This window comes from Dermochelys coriacea, chromosome 18, assembly GCF_009764565.3.
Source record: "Dermochelys coriacea isolate rDerCor1 chromosome 18, rDerCor1.pri.v4, whole genome shotgun sequence".
Taxonomy (NCBI): Eukaryota; Metazoa; Chordata; order Testudines; family Dermochelyidae; genus Dermochelys; species Dermochelys coriacea.
In genome coordinates this window covers 18656874-18674421 of record NC_050085.1, presented here as the reverse complement: position 1 = coordinate 18674421, position 17548 = coordinate 18656874, and the positions used below count along the sequence as shown (strand labels likewise).

The window sequence follows — 17548 nt, the reverse complement described above, 5'->3', positions numbered from 1 at the left end:
AGGTGACAACCACCTTAGGTAAACTATAAAATAGCGAGCTGATAAAGCAAGGTATGGTTTGCTGGGTGCTCCTTGCTGCGCGTCAGGCGACTGGGAGGCCCTCGTTACTATCTGAAGCCTTGTTGCCACTCATAACCAACTGTTTAAGTGAGGAATTAAATTGTTTTATTAAAGACTTTATTATAATTATATATAAAAACTGGCAAAATGATTGAGAGTTTGTAGGCGTATCACTGTGTTTTGAAACACGCTATAAATATCTGATCACACACAGATTTGTGTGAAATCCTGCCCCTGCCATGTCTCCTTTACCAATTTCCACATCAGAAAGAGCCCACCAGGAGCGCAGTGCTAGCCACGTGGAAACTCTGCTTTGCCCGGTAATGTAGATACATGACCCCTGGAAGTTTAAACTGATACCCACTTGCAGGAACAGAGCTTCCTTTCATAGGGAATCAATGCAATACACCTTGAAAGGCAGTTGAAGTTTGAAGGCTCCAGACCTGGATTAGAAGGCTCAATTCCTGCTCCAGGGAGCTGCTGCCTCTCACCAGGATCCTGTTCTGACACCAGAGTCGCCCCTCTGATGGGTGGTCCTGGATGTCCATGGCCTTGCAGGTTGGCTTCCCAGAAGACGATAAATCAGTGCTGTGGAGGCTGAGCTTACGTTACGTATACCGGCTTTCGTTATACACATACAGCAGCCCTGAAATGAGATGGTCAGAGAGCGGACAGGGCAATCCCCTGTGGTAAGATGAGGCCCTGAAACATAAACCCTTGTATCAGAGGCCTGGTATGAGGCCTAAGGCCTGAACTAAGTAATGGTCAAGACTTTGTTACGATAAACAAAGTTAACCTGTGAGCCAGGGCAGGCCCTGCTCACAGAAGCTGGCAAGGAAAGGGCTGATGTTGCAAAAATACACATACCTACAAGGTACTGGACACTAGAGGTACAAACATGTGCCAGGATGGTACCAGAACACTCTGATACTTGCATATTCCACACAGACAACAAGGAACAGGCAGACCCATCCTAAAGACAGGGGCAAAAGGGTAATACGAAGGCTAGAGTTGTTTTGTTTGAACCAACGTGTACAAGCTGATAGGCTTCAGAGTAGCAGCCGTGTTAGTCTGTATTCGTAAAAGAAAAGGAGTACCGGTGGCACCTTAGAGACTAACAAATTTATTAGAGCATAAGCTTTCGTGAGCTACAGCTCACTTCATCGGATGCATCCGATGAAGTGAGCTGTAGCTCACGAAAGCTTATGCTCTAATGAAGCTGATAGGCAGCACCTTACTATGTAGACGGGTTGTACCTCATATGTCAGGAGTGAGGTGTACTTGTTTGTACCTGTGTATAAGAATTACCCCTGAGGAGTTGCCTTGTCACACCTAGGGGGCAGTGGTAAATCCCACTGCTGATGGAGTTGTCCATTGTCAGGGAGCACATATGTACTAGCAGAAACTGTACAACATCTGATCTGGGGGAGCGAGAAACTGTGTTTCGTTTGGCAATAAACCTGCCGGGTGCCTTCGTACCTTATCGGAGTCTGTGGTCATTGGGGGTTCTCCCGGGGTCTGCTGTGTCAGTGATCTGCAGAGCCTGGGCTGCAACAACAGAGGGAAGACACTCAGGCAGCCGACTGTTATCAGCATCGAACAGAGGCAGAGCACCACACCGGTGACGTTTGACAACAACCCCTTCTTCCAGGAATCTTGGCCCACCACCGTTCCTAGGGTGGAACTCTGCCTCCAGCCTTGGCTCTATTCGGAGGACCAAGGCAGAGAGCAAACTCTTGCTGCCGCCTCGCCAGCTCCAGCTCCTTCAGAGCTGCCTCTACACACACCTTGTGTAACAGAACCGTCAGTTCAAGGACATGAGCTAAAGCCCACTGAAATCAATGAGAGTCTTTCTAGATCTTCAATGGTTTTGAATCTGGCCCTCCACTGAACAGACAGCACAAGGAATGACAAGAGACCATGGTGGATGAAAGTAGGGGCAGGGAGAGAAAACGCTCAAATGTTTTCTCATTTTTATGGCTGCAGTGCAAGGGTCAAAGAACCCTGAGAAGTGCCTCAGCCACGTCTCTCTCCTCCTGGCTCCCCTGCAGGGGCAGTCCCCAGTTTCTGTGGTTGGCACGAACATCTTTTTCCTGCAAGAGGCTAAGAAGATCATCACCCCATTTGTTTTTCACTCTCTGGTCCCAGGAGTCAAGCAAGAATCCAAGCAACTGGGGAGGGGGGAGAGTAAGCAGCTTCATGCTGGTTCTTGTGAAATTTTCTGGGCTATAAGAAGATGTAAATTATGTGTAAGATTCTTCACAGCTGGTGGCAAGTGAGGGATAATCAGCTAATAAGTCCAACCAGGGGCTGCTGCGCACGTTTGTGCTTTGCCAGAATGAGTTTTTAAAAATACAATCAAGTGCTCACCATCAGCAAGGACAAACACTGAGCTACACGAGGGGCTTGGACGACAAACCCTCAGCCAAACCCTGAGAGGGAAAATAGCTTGTAAGTGGAACTACTGGTCCTAGTCGCAGGAGTTTAATGAATTGAGTAGCATGCAAGGCCTCATGGCAAGAACTGAGGGCAGGGGAAAACTCTTGCTGTCTCTCCACACAGGCTCCTGGCTGCTCAAGGCAATGCTTTTGCCTCTTCCAGCAAGCTGCAGTGCTGGGTGCATGTGATGCCTTACCAAGAGGAGCTAGGAGGGAATGAAGACCCCAGGATTCAAAGCCTGCTCTGAAGACCCAACTGCTGTGGTCTGGTACAATATAGGGATGGATCAATTGATGATTCCTGTTCTGTTCATTCACTCTGAAGCATCTGGCACTAGCCACTGCTGGAGGACAGGATCCTGGGCTAGATGGACCTTTGGTCTGACCTAGTGTGGCCGTTCTTATGGCTCCAGACCAAACAATTTCTTTTTTGGTGTTAGAGGGATGAAATATTTTGTTTCTAAAAGGTTGTGGGTGATATCACAGCATTGAGGCAAAATACTTGCTTGCATAGGCAAACTCTATAGGGCAGGCAAGATGACTCTAGATACCCATTACCTCACACTGCTCTTGTGATTCTACCTCACTCCCTTGTCCCTTTCATCATAGCAACAGGTGGTGAAGACCCTATTTTCTTTCCTGAGAGACAGACACAACTGCTCCAAGGCCTCCATTCCCCATTGCAGTACTGGAGTAAGAATACATTCCTGGGATGCTGCAAGACCTAGACAGGGCATAAATAGAAATGGATCCAACCCACAAACTCAGATCCAAGTTTCCTCAGAGTGGAGAGGTGCTTGGATTTGGGATGTGACGGATAGTCCAGCCTTATGTTTACCTAGGGCCCAACCTCAAGCTTGGGTCTAGGTTCAGCTCCATATTCTAAGAGGGGACCTGGAATTTGGATTCAGACCCATCTGTGGCAGTCTGAGAGCCTTAGGAGATAAGTGCTGTATAGAAATGCAAAAGCGCTGGCTCCTGCTCTCTTCTGACAGTTCCATTCTCACGATGTGTTAGTCACGAACCCTGGAAAATTCAAATACTAAGGATGGAGGATGCTTGGGGATGGCGGGAAGACGCATTTTCTGTATGCGATAACTCAGCAGCCACACGCGCAGGTGGCACATTCGCAGAGGAGATGGAAAGCGAGACCAACAGAAGCTCAAAGAGCAGGAAAATAAAAGCAAGTGGATGTGTAACACTGTATTTATTTCCTACTGTGCCTGGCGGGGACCAGGGTCTCTGAGGGGTGAGCCAGTCCCTGTGGATTAGGAGAGCTTCACTGAGTTATTATATATAACACTGCAACTCTCACCAGTGCAATGTCCCTCACGTTTATTCAGCTTCCTTGCCTGTGCTGCCCTCTCTCTCTACATGCCCTTGGAGTAGCTTTATTTATTTGGGCCCATCTAACCCGTATCACTAGTCTGGCTTGTGCCTCAGTAACAGCAACATTGTTAGTACAGTTCATCTGCAAGGCCAAGTTCTGCATTCAGTTACCCTTGTGCCAATGCTCAGATATCAATGGACTGGCCCGGATTCGACTTCAGGACAAATGAGCAGACAATGAAGTTTGCCTGTTAGTAATTGAGGATGGAATTGACCTGCAGGGGTCTTAATTAGTGATGATGATGCTTGAGCCAGAATGAACTCCACCTCTGATCACAAGTGGAGGTTTCAGATTGGTGATTGTCATTTTTTTAAACTTGTAAACCAGGTAGGGTGGAATTGGAAATCAGTGGTAAGTACTGAACCAACATGATGCTATTGTAGGACTCACCTCTCAAAGCAGATGTCCTCTCTCTGGCCTTTCCATTATTGGCCTTATGGAAGGATGCTGAATCACTGCCCTTGCTGTCTATTCCCCCTCTGAATGCCTGCTGCCATTCCATCTCCGGCACTTGCCATTCTGCTGCACAACAATCCAAATGGGGCCCAGCAAAACGAAAGTGTGTGCAGTATCTGCCCAGGGCTTTGGACTGTTACATGGAGTTAACAGTATAAGGGGGTCGTTTCTCATATCTCCCCTATAGATCTCTGAGGCCAGAGAACACTGTAGAACCACTTCACCTGTTACAGGAATGGGAATGTTTGCAGCTACTGATCATTTATGATTATTATTGATTACTGCAGATGTCCGGGAGTGAATGATACTGGGCAAGGCAGGGGGGTGTCCCATGACTGCTCCTAATTACAATCATTATCATCACCTGACAGTTAATTTGTGCTCTATTTGTGGTATCCACCTTTTCGATTGTAACCTCCATCGGGCAGGGCCTGCCTTTTCATTGTGTCTGCTGGTATATTGATGGAAGGAGAGATTGATCAAAGGCACATAGTGCAGTTAGGTGCCCGCCAACTCCCAGTGAAGTCAGTGGGGTTTGGGGACCTGGCTTCCGCTTATACCTTAGAAAATCTCCCCACCTGTCTCACAATTTTTTAGGCAATAAGGGGTGACAGCACTTTCCTGACTTCATCCGCAGATCAGCTCTGGACAGCAGCATCCAACCAACAAGCAGAAGGCAGAAGAGGGACACAGAGGAGACCAGTGTGCTAGCCAACAAGATTAAACACGAGGAGAGAAATTAAGTGGTTTATTAAACTTCTGTAGACACCGTGAAAGGAAATCCACTAGAATAGATACTTGAACACATCATTAAAAGTCTTCTATGTAGCAGCATTCACTGTCCCCTGGGTTTAATGGAACACGGCGAATCGTCAAAGGTGCTTAAGAGACAGTTGCTATAGACCTACACGCAGGTGAGTAAATCCTAAATGAACAGAGGGTGTTAAAACCAATATGCAGGTTTCATAATTGTGAAAAAAGCCAAGTGGCTGGAAGGGGTTCATGGTTTTGACTTTCTATTGTGCATTAGTTAAATAAAAAGGTACTAATCAGTGAATACACAGAATCAGATTATGAAACTAGATTAAAAAAAAACCCAGACTAAATGCATTTAAATGCTCTCCCCATTTCCTTACCTGAACCCAGCAGAGGAGCTTAAAATAAACTATTAACATTCTTAAACCGACACACCAGCTCTATGGGTTTCTAGTTTTAAGTACAAAAAACATACAGCTTTTCATCCCAATGATTAATGGCATTAGAGTCCAGCTTTGTGTCTCGTGAATATTAAGGCAGCTGCTTGTGTCGGTGACAATGCGGGACGAGTCCTGGCAAGACACGCATTCCTCTTTGCCCAATCGGCATTATTCTTCAGAGATTCAAAGATCCCCATTGGGTCACTTCAATAAACGTTACCATAGTCCCTGTGCCCAGGGAGTCTAGTAAACCTTTTGTCCAATTGGCAGTTGGAGTGATTAAGATTTCCATCTAGGGAGATTTAAGGATGCTAGACTTTGCTTTATGATAACATTTCAATGTCACTTTAAAAGCTCTGTCAGAGAAATTAGCCCCCCTATGAATTGTTATCATGTCACTAGTGATCATCCGATAAGGTGGCTTTATGATCCAATATCCAGGTTTGAAATGCTTGTGGCCAAATTGACCCTGACTATCTGTGGGTCCGACTCCATTAGCATTGGATACCCTGCAACACAAAGCAGGTGGATTGTCCTTCCAGCGTAAATAGCGTGAACTGAGCAATATGCACCTTACTGCACATGGGGTTGGGGGGGGCATTTTTGTATGAAACCTACAGAGACGTGAAAGAGCAAAGACCAAGGGCCCTCAGCATCAGAGCACAGGTTTGCCACTCTGTCTTCAGTCAAGCTTAACCTCTCCTCCACCGCTGCTCCACAGAGAAAACAGTCCACGTTTACCTCCCCCCGTTCTACTCACCACGCGCAGCTTTCGCCGGCACGGGACAGCTCTTACAGATGAATGCTCCAGAAGGCTGCAGCTGCCCATGACTGTATCTCGCACCTTCTAGCTTCAGGCTCCAATGCAGCAATAGAGACCCTCCACCGAACAGCTTGGCAGCCATTGAGGACTGCTACAGGAATGAGCCAAATCTCAGTGCCCTCCGTGGGAGTCTTCCATTGACTTCAGTGGACTTTACATTAGGTCCTTGGTTCAGGCCTTTATAGAGGGGGAAGATACAGGGCCACCTAGAATTGTCAGCTAGAGGCACCCCCATCCCTTTTGAACCCACACACCCTGAATAACAGTTGTGAGAATATTGTGACACAATGGGAGATCACCCTCCAACCAGAGTGGACTGCATTTCGGTGGAACTGATGGACATAAGTTGTGTGGGATCCAAAATGGGTGGCACCTTGGAAAGGTGGTCCATTAAATGGCATGTATCATGGAAGTGAGAAAAGGGGAATTAGGCACATTTCCATAACAATCTTACAGGGAGCATAAAAAATCTGGGGAACTTCTCTTGTTTGGCTGCAGCTAAACAGTCCTGAAGCTGAAAAAGATTAAATGCTTTTATTTGAGTAGTGTCAGACAGCTTTACAAATAGATTTTAAAATTTTGAACTATCCAGAGAGGAATCATTACAAACAAAACACCCCAATAAAAGGGACTAGGCAAATAAAATTAAAACTTTAGCTCCATTTTAAAAACATTTCAACAAACATTCCCTCCCACACCAATAAAATGTACATCTCGTCTCAAACAACAATGATAATCCTGACAAAAAAACTAAAAATAAAAAAGGTTAAAAATGAAAAATTATTCTGTTTAGGTTAGGTTTCATTCTAAATATGTTAACCTAAAATTGTGTGTGTATGTGTATATCTTTTTAAAACATATGCTCAAAAATCTTGCATGGCAGTGCATAACAGAAAAAAGTAAAATTCATCCTGAAGGTGCTATGTACAGCAGCATGGTTAAAATCTCACCTAAAAGGGTCAATTCTCTTTTCAAAGAAATAGTAGCATTCATTTTAACTATAGCAGAGCTAAACAAAGTCAATAGAAGACATTTACTGTCTGTTTTCTAGCACCTTCCTTCTCCCCCAAAATTAGGTTCTGAAACAATAACTTGACACAGTTTGTATATATAGACAGACTGGATTAAAACGCACTGCTTCTGAACATGGAGAGATTTCTCTTCCTCGGCTTAAAAGAATGAGGCAATGGGGACTTTCACTGGAACATACAAGACCAGGCTGGGTGGTGGACTCTGCTGGCTGGATTATTAACACAGAAAAACAGCTATACTGTGGTTTTCACTATCTCAGACTTCCTCAGCCTCTTCAGAAAAAGGGGCCAGATTTTAAAGCCAGGCCTCCCTTTATGGACCTGTAGTTTGCGGGAGCAAGTAGCTGTGGGCACCACTAGTGTCACTGGCAGGCAGAAGCAACGTGGCTTGAGTGCACAGATAACTGCAGGTGCAAATTGGTGGTCAGATAGAAAAAAAGGCCAGAGTAGAGGCTGCTAAAACAAAACAAGCCACCCCAAAAACCCCAGGCCCTTAAAACTGTAACCGTATCTGCAAATTGCTGACTCCACTGGGCCTGCCCTAATTTTGGATGTCCAATACGCTGTCATCCATCTCTTCACAGCCAATCTCTTTGGTTGCTTTATCTTCAAGGGGGGCGAAGAAATGTTATCATGCGTGTGGGCATTTCACGCCTCTCGGGTTTCCAAGTTTTGCTCAGACAGGAATGTAAATATCGACCTTGTTCAGTGTTTCCCAGCATTAGAGTTTCAGCATGAAGAAGACCTCAGTGTCCTGGTTAAAATCCGTTTGGTTCTTTAGCTGGGGTGTCAACAGACAGGGGGCAGCTGAATCCGTACAAACTCCTTTTGCAATGCAGCAGGCTCCCTCGGGGTTCCCCCTCTCCTCAATGGGGCTCCCATTGATCTGGCCCAGGCTCTGCAGCCGTTGCCTCTCCTGGGCTTGCTTGGCTCGGTTGGCAACGTACCGCACCCTGCTCTGGCTGCGAGAGGACGACCTGCGGAGGAGCAAGCCCTCCTCTTCCTCCTCGGATTCAACTGGCTCGAGGCTAGTGGGGAGGTGATGTCGTTTTCCTCCTGAAAGGCTGTCAGCTTCTTCAGCTGCTCGGTCAGTTGGTCCTGGGGCTTGGCCGAGGACCTTATACCTGAGGAGCGGCGCTGCTCTCGCATCGACTTAGTGACGAAGCTCCTGCTGATGCTCCGGTACTTGCTTTCAAAAGTGCACGCAATGTCATCGGAGGTGAGATCCCCAAGGCTTTTGGATTTTGCCTGGCTGGTCCCTGCTTTATCCTGGACTTTGGACTTGACAGAAGACAGTTTGAGACTTTCTATGTAGAGCCTGCTCCAGGTATGCCTCCTTGGGATGGAGGCTAAGCCATCTTGAGGAACCCTGGCCAGAGGCCTGGCGTGCAGCTCATCAACGGACGTCTGGCTGGCCCACAGGTTGGGATTGGATTTGCTCTTGGTCACTATTGGCATTTCATTACCAGATGTCGTAGCAGACCGGGGGCGCATGCCCTTTCTCACAGCAATGGTCTCAGTGTTCTCGTGACGGGTACCTTGGTCTGGAAGGCTTTTGCGAGCTAGGTTGGGCAGAGAGAGGTCTATCACAGTGTCGTTGGATGACATGCTGGACGAGGAAGACATACTGTCCCGGTGGCTGCTGGAATCTAGCTTGCTCCAGATCTGGTCATGAAAAGTGGCATCAGAGTACACTTCTGCTGCCGGGGACAGGCTAGTTGGGTTTTTCATTGGCTAGTCAGAACTCTTGTGCCCTTCGCTCTTCAACCTCCTCACTAATTCGTGAGAGCTGGTCAGAGAAACAGAAGCAGCTGGAGCCCAGGCAGGCTGGATTCTCTGGAAAGCATCTAGAGGCAAAGCTGGCTGGGTGCTGTTATTCAGGTGGCTTGGTCGTGGTGGGCTGGTTGTGGCACCATCCTTCTGGCTTATGGATACAGCAGTGCAGTTCACATCTGGTAACCTTTGAAATACACGGTCTTGTTGCTTCTGGCAGCTTTCAGTGGAATGGACTGAAGTATCACTCGGTGCCAACATGCCCCAGGTTCGTTGAGGATACACTGCCAAACCAGACTGATCTTCACCACTACCATGGGTTTTTTCCCAGTCACCCCCATCTTCGAGTGGTCCCTTTGTGCTTCTACTTTTACCTTCCTGGCCCAACGTGCTTGTGGCTGCTGTCCCTGGAGTTACGAGCACTCGGTCTTTTGAAGCCAAGCCTGCCTGTGGTTCATGAGCAAGAGCAGCTTTCTCAGGCTGGTCTGTTGGGCTACTTCCTGCCGATCTAGATTCACTGGAATGATGAGACACAGAATCGCTGCTTGGGTTAACAGGCAGAGGGATGCAAGAACCAGCATGTTGTTTTTCATTGGCAACGATGCGCTCTTCAGTCATAGTTTCTAGGCTGCATAAAGAAGTGACTGACCTCTGCCTTGAGAGCTGGCAGACACCTAATGGGAGGGAGAGAAAGAAAAAATACAGGGGCGATGTAAAGGTTAATCAAACTATCAACAATGCTGATTGACTTACAGATGCATATTTTACGCAATATCCCTTTGCTATGAAAACTGTCATTTGTCAGAAATGTTGGCCAAGATTTTCCAAAGGAACTCGTCATGATGCTGGGTACCCAACTGAAGACATGCAATCTTCAGAAAGCGATGAGCATCCAATGAGACACACAAAAATCATTAGTCACTTCTGATCATATTTGTAGCATGTTACTTCACTGATTATACATATCCAAGAAGCAAAACAACCCTGAGCCCATCCCCCATCTGTTTGAACTGTTCTATCCTTCGGCAGCACTGAGAACGGCCAGCATGAAACAAAAGTCAGAAGATCGCTGCTTGACCAACTGGTGACGTGTTTGGCATCCATTGTAGTTCAAGAGGAAGGTGGTGCAGGGGCAGTGGAGGAGCTGAAAACCCAAGTGATTTTTAAAAAATCCTTTTAAGCTATTTGCCCATTTTGCTACTTATCAGCAAGCACAACCTTATTTTGACAAATGAATTTGTCATTTATTTTTCAAAGACCACACACAAAGGCATGCTGATGAAAACAAAGCTGACAGTCCACTCTTGAGAAGTCACTGGAGTAGCCAGTCGCCTGAACAAAACAGATGCTCAGGTTATATTCTTTATCCTGTATATCCTAACATACAAAACAATCATGCCAAAAACCAACCAAACAAACAAAAAGGCTGTCCGCTGACCAAAATACAAACATGCTCCAAGAACTAGCAAAGCAGCAGAAAGAAGCCAGGAAGCAGTTTTAGGAGTACAAGGAGGAGGTAGTTATAAGATGCCTGGAAACTAAAAAGGAACCCAGGCAACACAATGCTTGCATCAGCAGCACTCAATAAACAGTTACCTTGAACTTGCTTGTCCTTTCAGTTCTTAACTACAGAGAGAGAGTGTGCATGTGGAATAGGATAGAACAGAGGAAAAAATCCAGTTAATTTATGGAAGGCAGGAGCAGATAAAAGGATCAATTAGTGGGGAGGGAGAGGGAAATAGACACATATAGTAATACATTTCTTGTAGGATCCTAAGAATTTTTGACCAACCAGAGCACACAATGGATTGCATAAATTGGACCCAGACCAAAGGTTTTTGTTTTAAAAGAAGTTGGAAAATTTGTAACTGTTCAAGGAAGTTTTGGAAACATGTAACCCGAGTCTGAAACCACCTCTGATTTTTGCCTTACTTGACATTCTGGAGTTGCTATAAAAGAAACACTAACTGGGCACAAATGAGCTTTCCAGCAGATGCTAGTTATCTTGGGATGAGCAGAACATGACTCCAGCATAAAGCTGCACTACATATCACACAAGCAGGGCATGCATGCAGCAAGGTAAATCAGCAATAAGTGTAGAAATATCTGACTGGTTCAGGGGCAGGTTCCTGCCGTCATCTGGATGTTGCCCATTCATCCATCTCCAGCCATAGTTCCTCATTCCTCAGTCATGGGACCAGTCTAGTGGTCTACCTGCATGAAAGCAGATGCCCTGCCAAGAGTCAACCTTGCTGGTTTCTAGGAGGACTGGTAAGTACTTTCAACTTTCTCCCCCTCCAGCTCTTTTCCTCCCAGGTAGAAGAAAAAGTCCCAAAAACCCCAATCTGCTCAACTGAAATCAATGGCAAAGCTTCCATTTATGTCAGCGTTCCTGGATCAGGCCCAAATCAGTATGTTTCCTAGACTGCTTAGGGGCAGGCAAGGACTCATGGGGCTTTCACAGCCCCTAGACCATGTTAGTGGCTGCATACCAACTCCACGCCAAGCCAGCAGGCTGGAGGAAGGAAAGATTTCTCCCCCTCTGCACATCCCTTTCATAGATCCCCTGCACATGAACCATTGATTCTGGCACTGCCCAATGCAGGGGATGAGCATACTAAGCTTTGATTTCATCCTAGCTCAGTGATTGGAAGTATTAGACGGCTGTTCAGTGGCCTATATACCACAAGTCGGGGAGGATGTCTCAGTCTAATTTCTATAAGGCAAGTACCCATGTGAAAAAATTCCCTACCAGTGGTGCTGATCAATACCACTGTGGGCGCTCAGAAGTGCCGAGGGCTGAATGTTCACTGTCCCATTAGCTATGGCAAAAGAACCAAGGCTCACACTGCTGCTGCCAGAGCTCTCCCTATTCTGTGGCCAAGCAGGGGCCTTCAGTTTCCTGTCCCATCCTTCTGGCATCTTTCACCAACACAACGTTTATTTCTGAAGTGTCTGTATTGGCTCCTTGGGGTCTTTGCACAGTGCACTGAAATAATACGTGGACGGAGAATGCTTGCAGTTTATGCAACCCTAATATTTGGTCACTAGCTCATCAACATCCAATCCAAAGCCTTTTTCATCCTTTTAAAGGTTTGTAATTCTACACTTGAGAAGTCAGGTGGATTTAATCAAATTTCAAGCCTATCTTAATATTTCTTCAGTGACTTAGGAGGCTGGGGCGGGGCTCCCGCCCGCTGGCACAAACGATGGTAAATGGTTCCATATGTTGCATCTCTTGGGGCTTATGAACAATCTAGATACACAAAGGGTTCTGCAGTTTTGATTTAATTTCATGCTATGCGACTTGGCGATAAAACATAATCCAGATGTTCAGAGCAGATCATTTAAAACAAAATTAAAAATTGAAATTAAAAAAGATACAAGGAGCAGCCTAATCCATGGAGGGGAAATCTGTCTTGGCGTCCCCTCTAGAAGCTCTTTAGGCTTTGGTTGCGGCTCTCAAAGGAGCCTGAAATAAACTGCAGTGAAATTTAATGGGAGTTGGCAAAAATCTTTTCAAAAGCACCTAAATTACTTAAGCATTTTTGAAATTTCACCCTGGATGTCTAACTCCCTTAGCTGCTTTAGAAATCCCAGACATATAACCTTAAGATGGCAGATGGCAAAGACAGGGAACAGTATTGTTTGAAAAAAAAATCTTTCAGTTTTAATAATCTACGATCTCATTAGCGAGATGAGCAAGATTTTTTTTTAAAGAAATAGAATAATTTTTATCTAGATAGTGTCTTTTAAGAGAACTAAAGAGGACATCCATGGTAGGCTCCCACCTTGCAGACACACAAATGCTTCACTTTAAAGCATGTGTGTAAGTTTCACTGAAATCACATGCTTAAAGTTAAGCAGGTGCTCAAGTGTTTGCATTATCCTGGGGTTTATAAATTCATAGGGTTTAAGACCAGAAAGGACTATTATGTTCAGCTAGTCTGACCTCATGCATAGCCCAGGCCAGAGAACCTCACCCAGTAATCCTGCATTGAGCCCATAATTAGTAGGTGAAATAGAGAATATCTAGATTGTAAATTCCTTGGGGCTGGGACTGTCTTTAATTGTGTGTTTGTACAGTGCTTGGCACAACTAAGTCCCTATCCTGCTCTGGCTTGTGCACTCTATTGCAATACAGATAATAATAGGTATCAGAGTAGCAGCCGTGTTAGTCTGTATTCGCAAAAAGAAAAGGAGGACTTGTGGCACCTTAGAGACTAACAAATTTATTTGAGCACAAGCTTTCGTGAGCTACAGATAAATCCGATGAAGTGAGCTGTAGCTCACAAAAGCTTATGCTCAAATAAATTTGTTAGTCTCTAAGGTGCCACAAGTCCTCCTTTTCTTTTTACAGACAATAATGATAATGAGGATGACAACAGTCAGGATGGACAGCAGTGTTGCTTTTCCAATTCAAACTCTAAGCAATGCTCTGGTTGTGAGTTTCAAAATTTACTTAGCATCATACTTTATTCATGATTAAAATCTCCACTCCACATTCATGGATGACAGATGGATGTGCTACTGAAGACGGTTTGCTAGGTATGGAAAGGACCAGTCTAGATCAGATACAACTAGGGAACAAAACAAAGCATATTTATGCAGAAATGTTTTTCTTTCACTGAAAAAAACAAAATGAGCTATGATGGCAAAATAAAAATCTGGGAGCTTCTAAGGGGAGGAGCTATGAGGAAGCCAAGGCAATGAGGTGAGCTAAGGCAAATGGGATGAAAAAAATCTGGTCTTACCAGTAAAGAATATAGGGGATTTACTTCGAATTTCCTCCAATTTTTGAACGAACAAAGCATTCATTTCCCTCTGAAGGGTGCCCACTTGCCTTCGGGAATTCTCAGACAAGCGCTTGGGGAATTCTGGACTTCCAAGACTCTCTAGACTGCTTGAATTGGAGGATATTGAGCCATTGCTGGCTGTCATCAAGTTGACAGTGCTTCCATACTTGCCACCTGATTGGCACGGCCACCTCTGCCGGGGATGACCTTTCATCCCGTGACATTTAATTTCACCATTTTTCTTCCCTGGAGTCACAAAGGACTGAGTGCTCCTTGGTTGATCACTGGCCGTTCCGAGGTTGCTGCAAGTCTGCAGATCTGACCAAGGCCTGGGTTGCTCTGTTATACCCCAATTTTTTAGTTCTAATCTCTCGTCTCCCGTTATACTGCTATACTGATCATGGTGCAGCATATCTTTAGCAATTGGCCTGGTAGCATGGTCACTCCACTTGCATTCTAGATCGGGGCTCTCCTTGGAACCAATCATGCATTTCATGCAATTGGTTGCCACTCCGATCCTACCAGAGCCATTGATGGCGCAGCGTGCAAAGACGCTCTGTTTCTCCTGCTGGTGCTCCTGAAGACGGACCCTGTTGGACCTCCGTGTAGGCTCACTGAAAGTTTCACCCCCTTGAGTACGAGTTTGGCGTTTACCTTTACCAGAACTATGGGCCTTACCTTTCAACCCTTTGCCATGTACCTCTCCGTTGGCCCCCTGTCTGGGAGCCAGCAATGGAGAGGAGCTTTCCGGCTCTTTGTCAAAGCGAGGCTGCGAAGAAACTTCCAGTTCGTGGTCTTCACTGGCCCCTTCAGAGCTGTTGTCTTTGGTGTCGATAACAATCTCGGGAAAGCCTTTCTTGTTCTTCTTCTGACTCTTGGTAGGGGCGCTGGCTGTCCGCCGTAAGATGTGGCTGCTAAAGGAGTGTTTGTGATGGAGCTGACCAGCAGCATGACTGTCTAGCGAGGCCTGTTTTGGATTTCTGAGAAATAGACCTTTTAAGCCCAGAGCTTGCTTGACCTGGAAAATAAAAGAAACCCCCATAATAGAAGATGTGCATATCTGCCCTGGCACACAAGTACTTGAGGTGCAGTAAAGTGCAAAGGAATGTTCCCCGTCCCCAATTCTTGTGAAATTGTCACTGCTCAGCACCGGAGCAGGTAGGAAAATGACGGGGATGGAGAAGGCAAATGGGTTTGCAGAATTTCATCGCTGTTTTTCATTGAAATGTTGTTTTAATTTTTCCAGCCAGCTTTATTCCTGTATTAATGACCCTTCCCTTTAGCTTTATTCTTGTATTAATAATCCTTGTATTAGTACTACACATCTCCCTACAAGGAAATCCACAGGGGCAAGATACTGGGGGGAAAAACACTAAATAAGGACCTGAATTCTGAAAGGTGCAGAGCGCCCCAATGTCTACTGAAAGCAGCAAGCTTTGGGGTACTCATAAATTTACAGCCTTGGGGCTCCCAACGATGAATTTCAAGGAACTTTTTCAAAATACTAGTTATTGTTTTGTTATCTCCATGGCACAGCTGATGGATCAGCCCTCCAATGTGCCCGCAAGTGTGAATGATTCACACCCACAGGCTCACTATGAGGATGCAGAGCAGAACTTGGGGGTGACGGGAGAAGAGGCAATCAACTCATCAGTGGAATCCAGGGTAAGTAGAGACTTACAAATTTGTTGTAAAGTTAGTGCTTTCCCTTAACAAAAAAAACTTCTTAAAATAGTTAATTTATATTTAATTTTAACAAACACTGAAAGTGTTTTAATGTTTAAAAAATATTTTAAACAGTAGTAACCCTAAATGTAAAAAACACATTAAGAATGTACATTACAGCAACTTTGAATGTCTCTGGTTACCCCGATCAGCCAGTGTCTTGAGTCCCACAATGATGGCACTCAACAAACAGACCACATTACACCTATAATGTTCTCAGCAACTTCTTAGCCGAGTGACAATTATGACATTAGGGTCTGATCCAACTCCTATTTCAGTCCACAGGGTTCTTCCACTGACCTCAATGGGAATTGGATGAGCACCTTAAAAAATAATATTAGGTATTGTGAGTTATTTCCTAGATAGAGCTCTTTCACCTTACATTGCTATATCTATCTAAGGCAGGCCATTAACCTCCTCCCTGGTTCCCCAATGCAAAGCTTCCTAGAAATAGTGCAGGCTATTATTCAACAAGATAAAGACGTCAGCTGTGCGTGTCCAGGGAAAGAGCTTGCTGTTCTTTCACTGCAGTGTTTTACGTAGCTGGCTTATCTGAGCACCACGTTCATTCCCCCTCCAGCCAGGCCAAACACCTGTAACTGGCTCTGCTACAGGACAGAAGGAAGGGGAAATAGCCAATGGAAAGAGTCCCTAGGGGCTGCCCGTGAGGATTTGTGAGCCTACACACTGCTGCACTTTTTAAAATCAGAGGCTCCCTGGACATCTCGGTGGACCTTTCTCTAACCCACTGGTGTTGGCAGAGCCATTGCCTCACTAAGCCAGTGATGACAGCATGGATTTAGCCAGCCTGAGTGACTGTCCCAAGCCTCTTTCCTTTCACCCTCATCCTGGGCCACCTTTTCCTTGGCTATGGACCAAGGCCATTCCCGTTGTGCCAGCTGCCACCAGGAAAGGCAGAAAGTCTCAGAGGAGAGCTGTGTGTCACCCTGCAGAGCAGTACTGCATGCAGTGGCACAGGGCTTCCCCTAGGCCTGACCATAATACAAATAAAACTAATAATATATATTGCAAACAAACAATTATTTTAAAAGGGTCACTTCATTTAGGCTAGGCCAGTCTGGAAGAAAAACCCAATAAAGGTTTTTTTAAAAAAGTCAATTAAAAATTATGTTTTTGCAATTCAATAAGTCACCTATAATACTGGAAACCCAGACACAACAGCACTGGGCTACTGCATGAGTACCCGGCAGAAAAAGTGAATAGAAATATGGGGATGAATCTCCATGGTCCTTCATCTTGTGCTGTCAATTAACAACTGTGCAGAGTGGGTGTCAAATGCTTCCAATCAGAATTCTGCCCTCTCTAAAGCCTTGTCTACACTGCTACTTACAGCGCTGAAACTTTCTTCACTCAGGGGTATGAAAAAACACCCCCCACCCCAGCGATGCGAGTTTCAGTGCTGTAAAGTGTTTGTGTTTTTGTTTTTATTACAGCACTGGAAGAGCTCTCTCCCAGTGCTGGAGCCGCAACTACACAGCCACCTTACGTCAGCTGTGAGCCATACCCTAACACTTTGCATAGGAGTAACTGAGCACATGATGTGCAAGGTAGGAGAGACTCAGGGTCCAAAGCAGAACAGAGAGGTCCAGAACGATTGACACGCAACAGCTGAAAACACAAAACAACAGAAATGGGGTCAAGCTAAAAATGTCTTTTTAAAAATCATTCCAATTTTAATCAGCCAAGGCCTTCTTAGTAACATGGGTGAGGTTTCAATTTTTAAGCTGACAGTTTAATCAGACAATGCCCCTTCAATTAAAAAAACCACCACATGCCTCATCCAGAAAAAACAAAAATAACCTGTCATTCAAATTGATCTTTACATTTTTTATAGTACTG

At 45.4% G+C, this 17548-nt stretch overlaps 1 protein-coding gene and 1 long non-coding RNA gene across 3 annotated transcripts in view; one reads left to right on the top strand and one right to left on the bottom strand.

Moving 5' to 3' along the window:
• Positions 1-1581: 1581 nt before the first annotated feature.
• Positions 1582-5398, top strand: LOC122457052. Of its 2 annotated transcripts, XR_006276326.1 has the most exons (3): positions 1582-2767; positions 3108-4239; positions 4982-5398. It is a non-coding gene; the product is annotated as an uncharacterized LOC122457052 (long non-coding RNA). The 2 variants fall into 2 exon arrangements; XR_006276325.1 differs by lacking the exon at positions 1582-2767 and having other exon boundaries at positions 2784-4239.
• Positions 5399-6881: 1483 nt separating this feature from the next.
• PLCH2 (phospholipase C eta 2) overlaps positions 6882-17548 on the bottom strand; it is a 322908-nt gene continuing 312241 nt past the window's right edge. Inside the window, 3 exon segments of the mRNA XM_038376889.2 lie at positions 6882-8432; positions 8435-9841; positions 14642-14981. Of these exon segments, the coding sequence (XP_038232817.2) occupies positions 8116-8432; positions 8435-9841; positions 14642-14981 (2064 nt within the window). The 3' untranslated portion in view covers positions 6882-8115.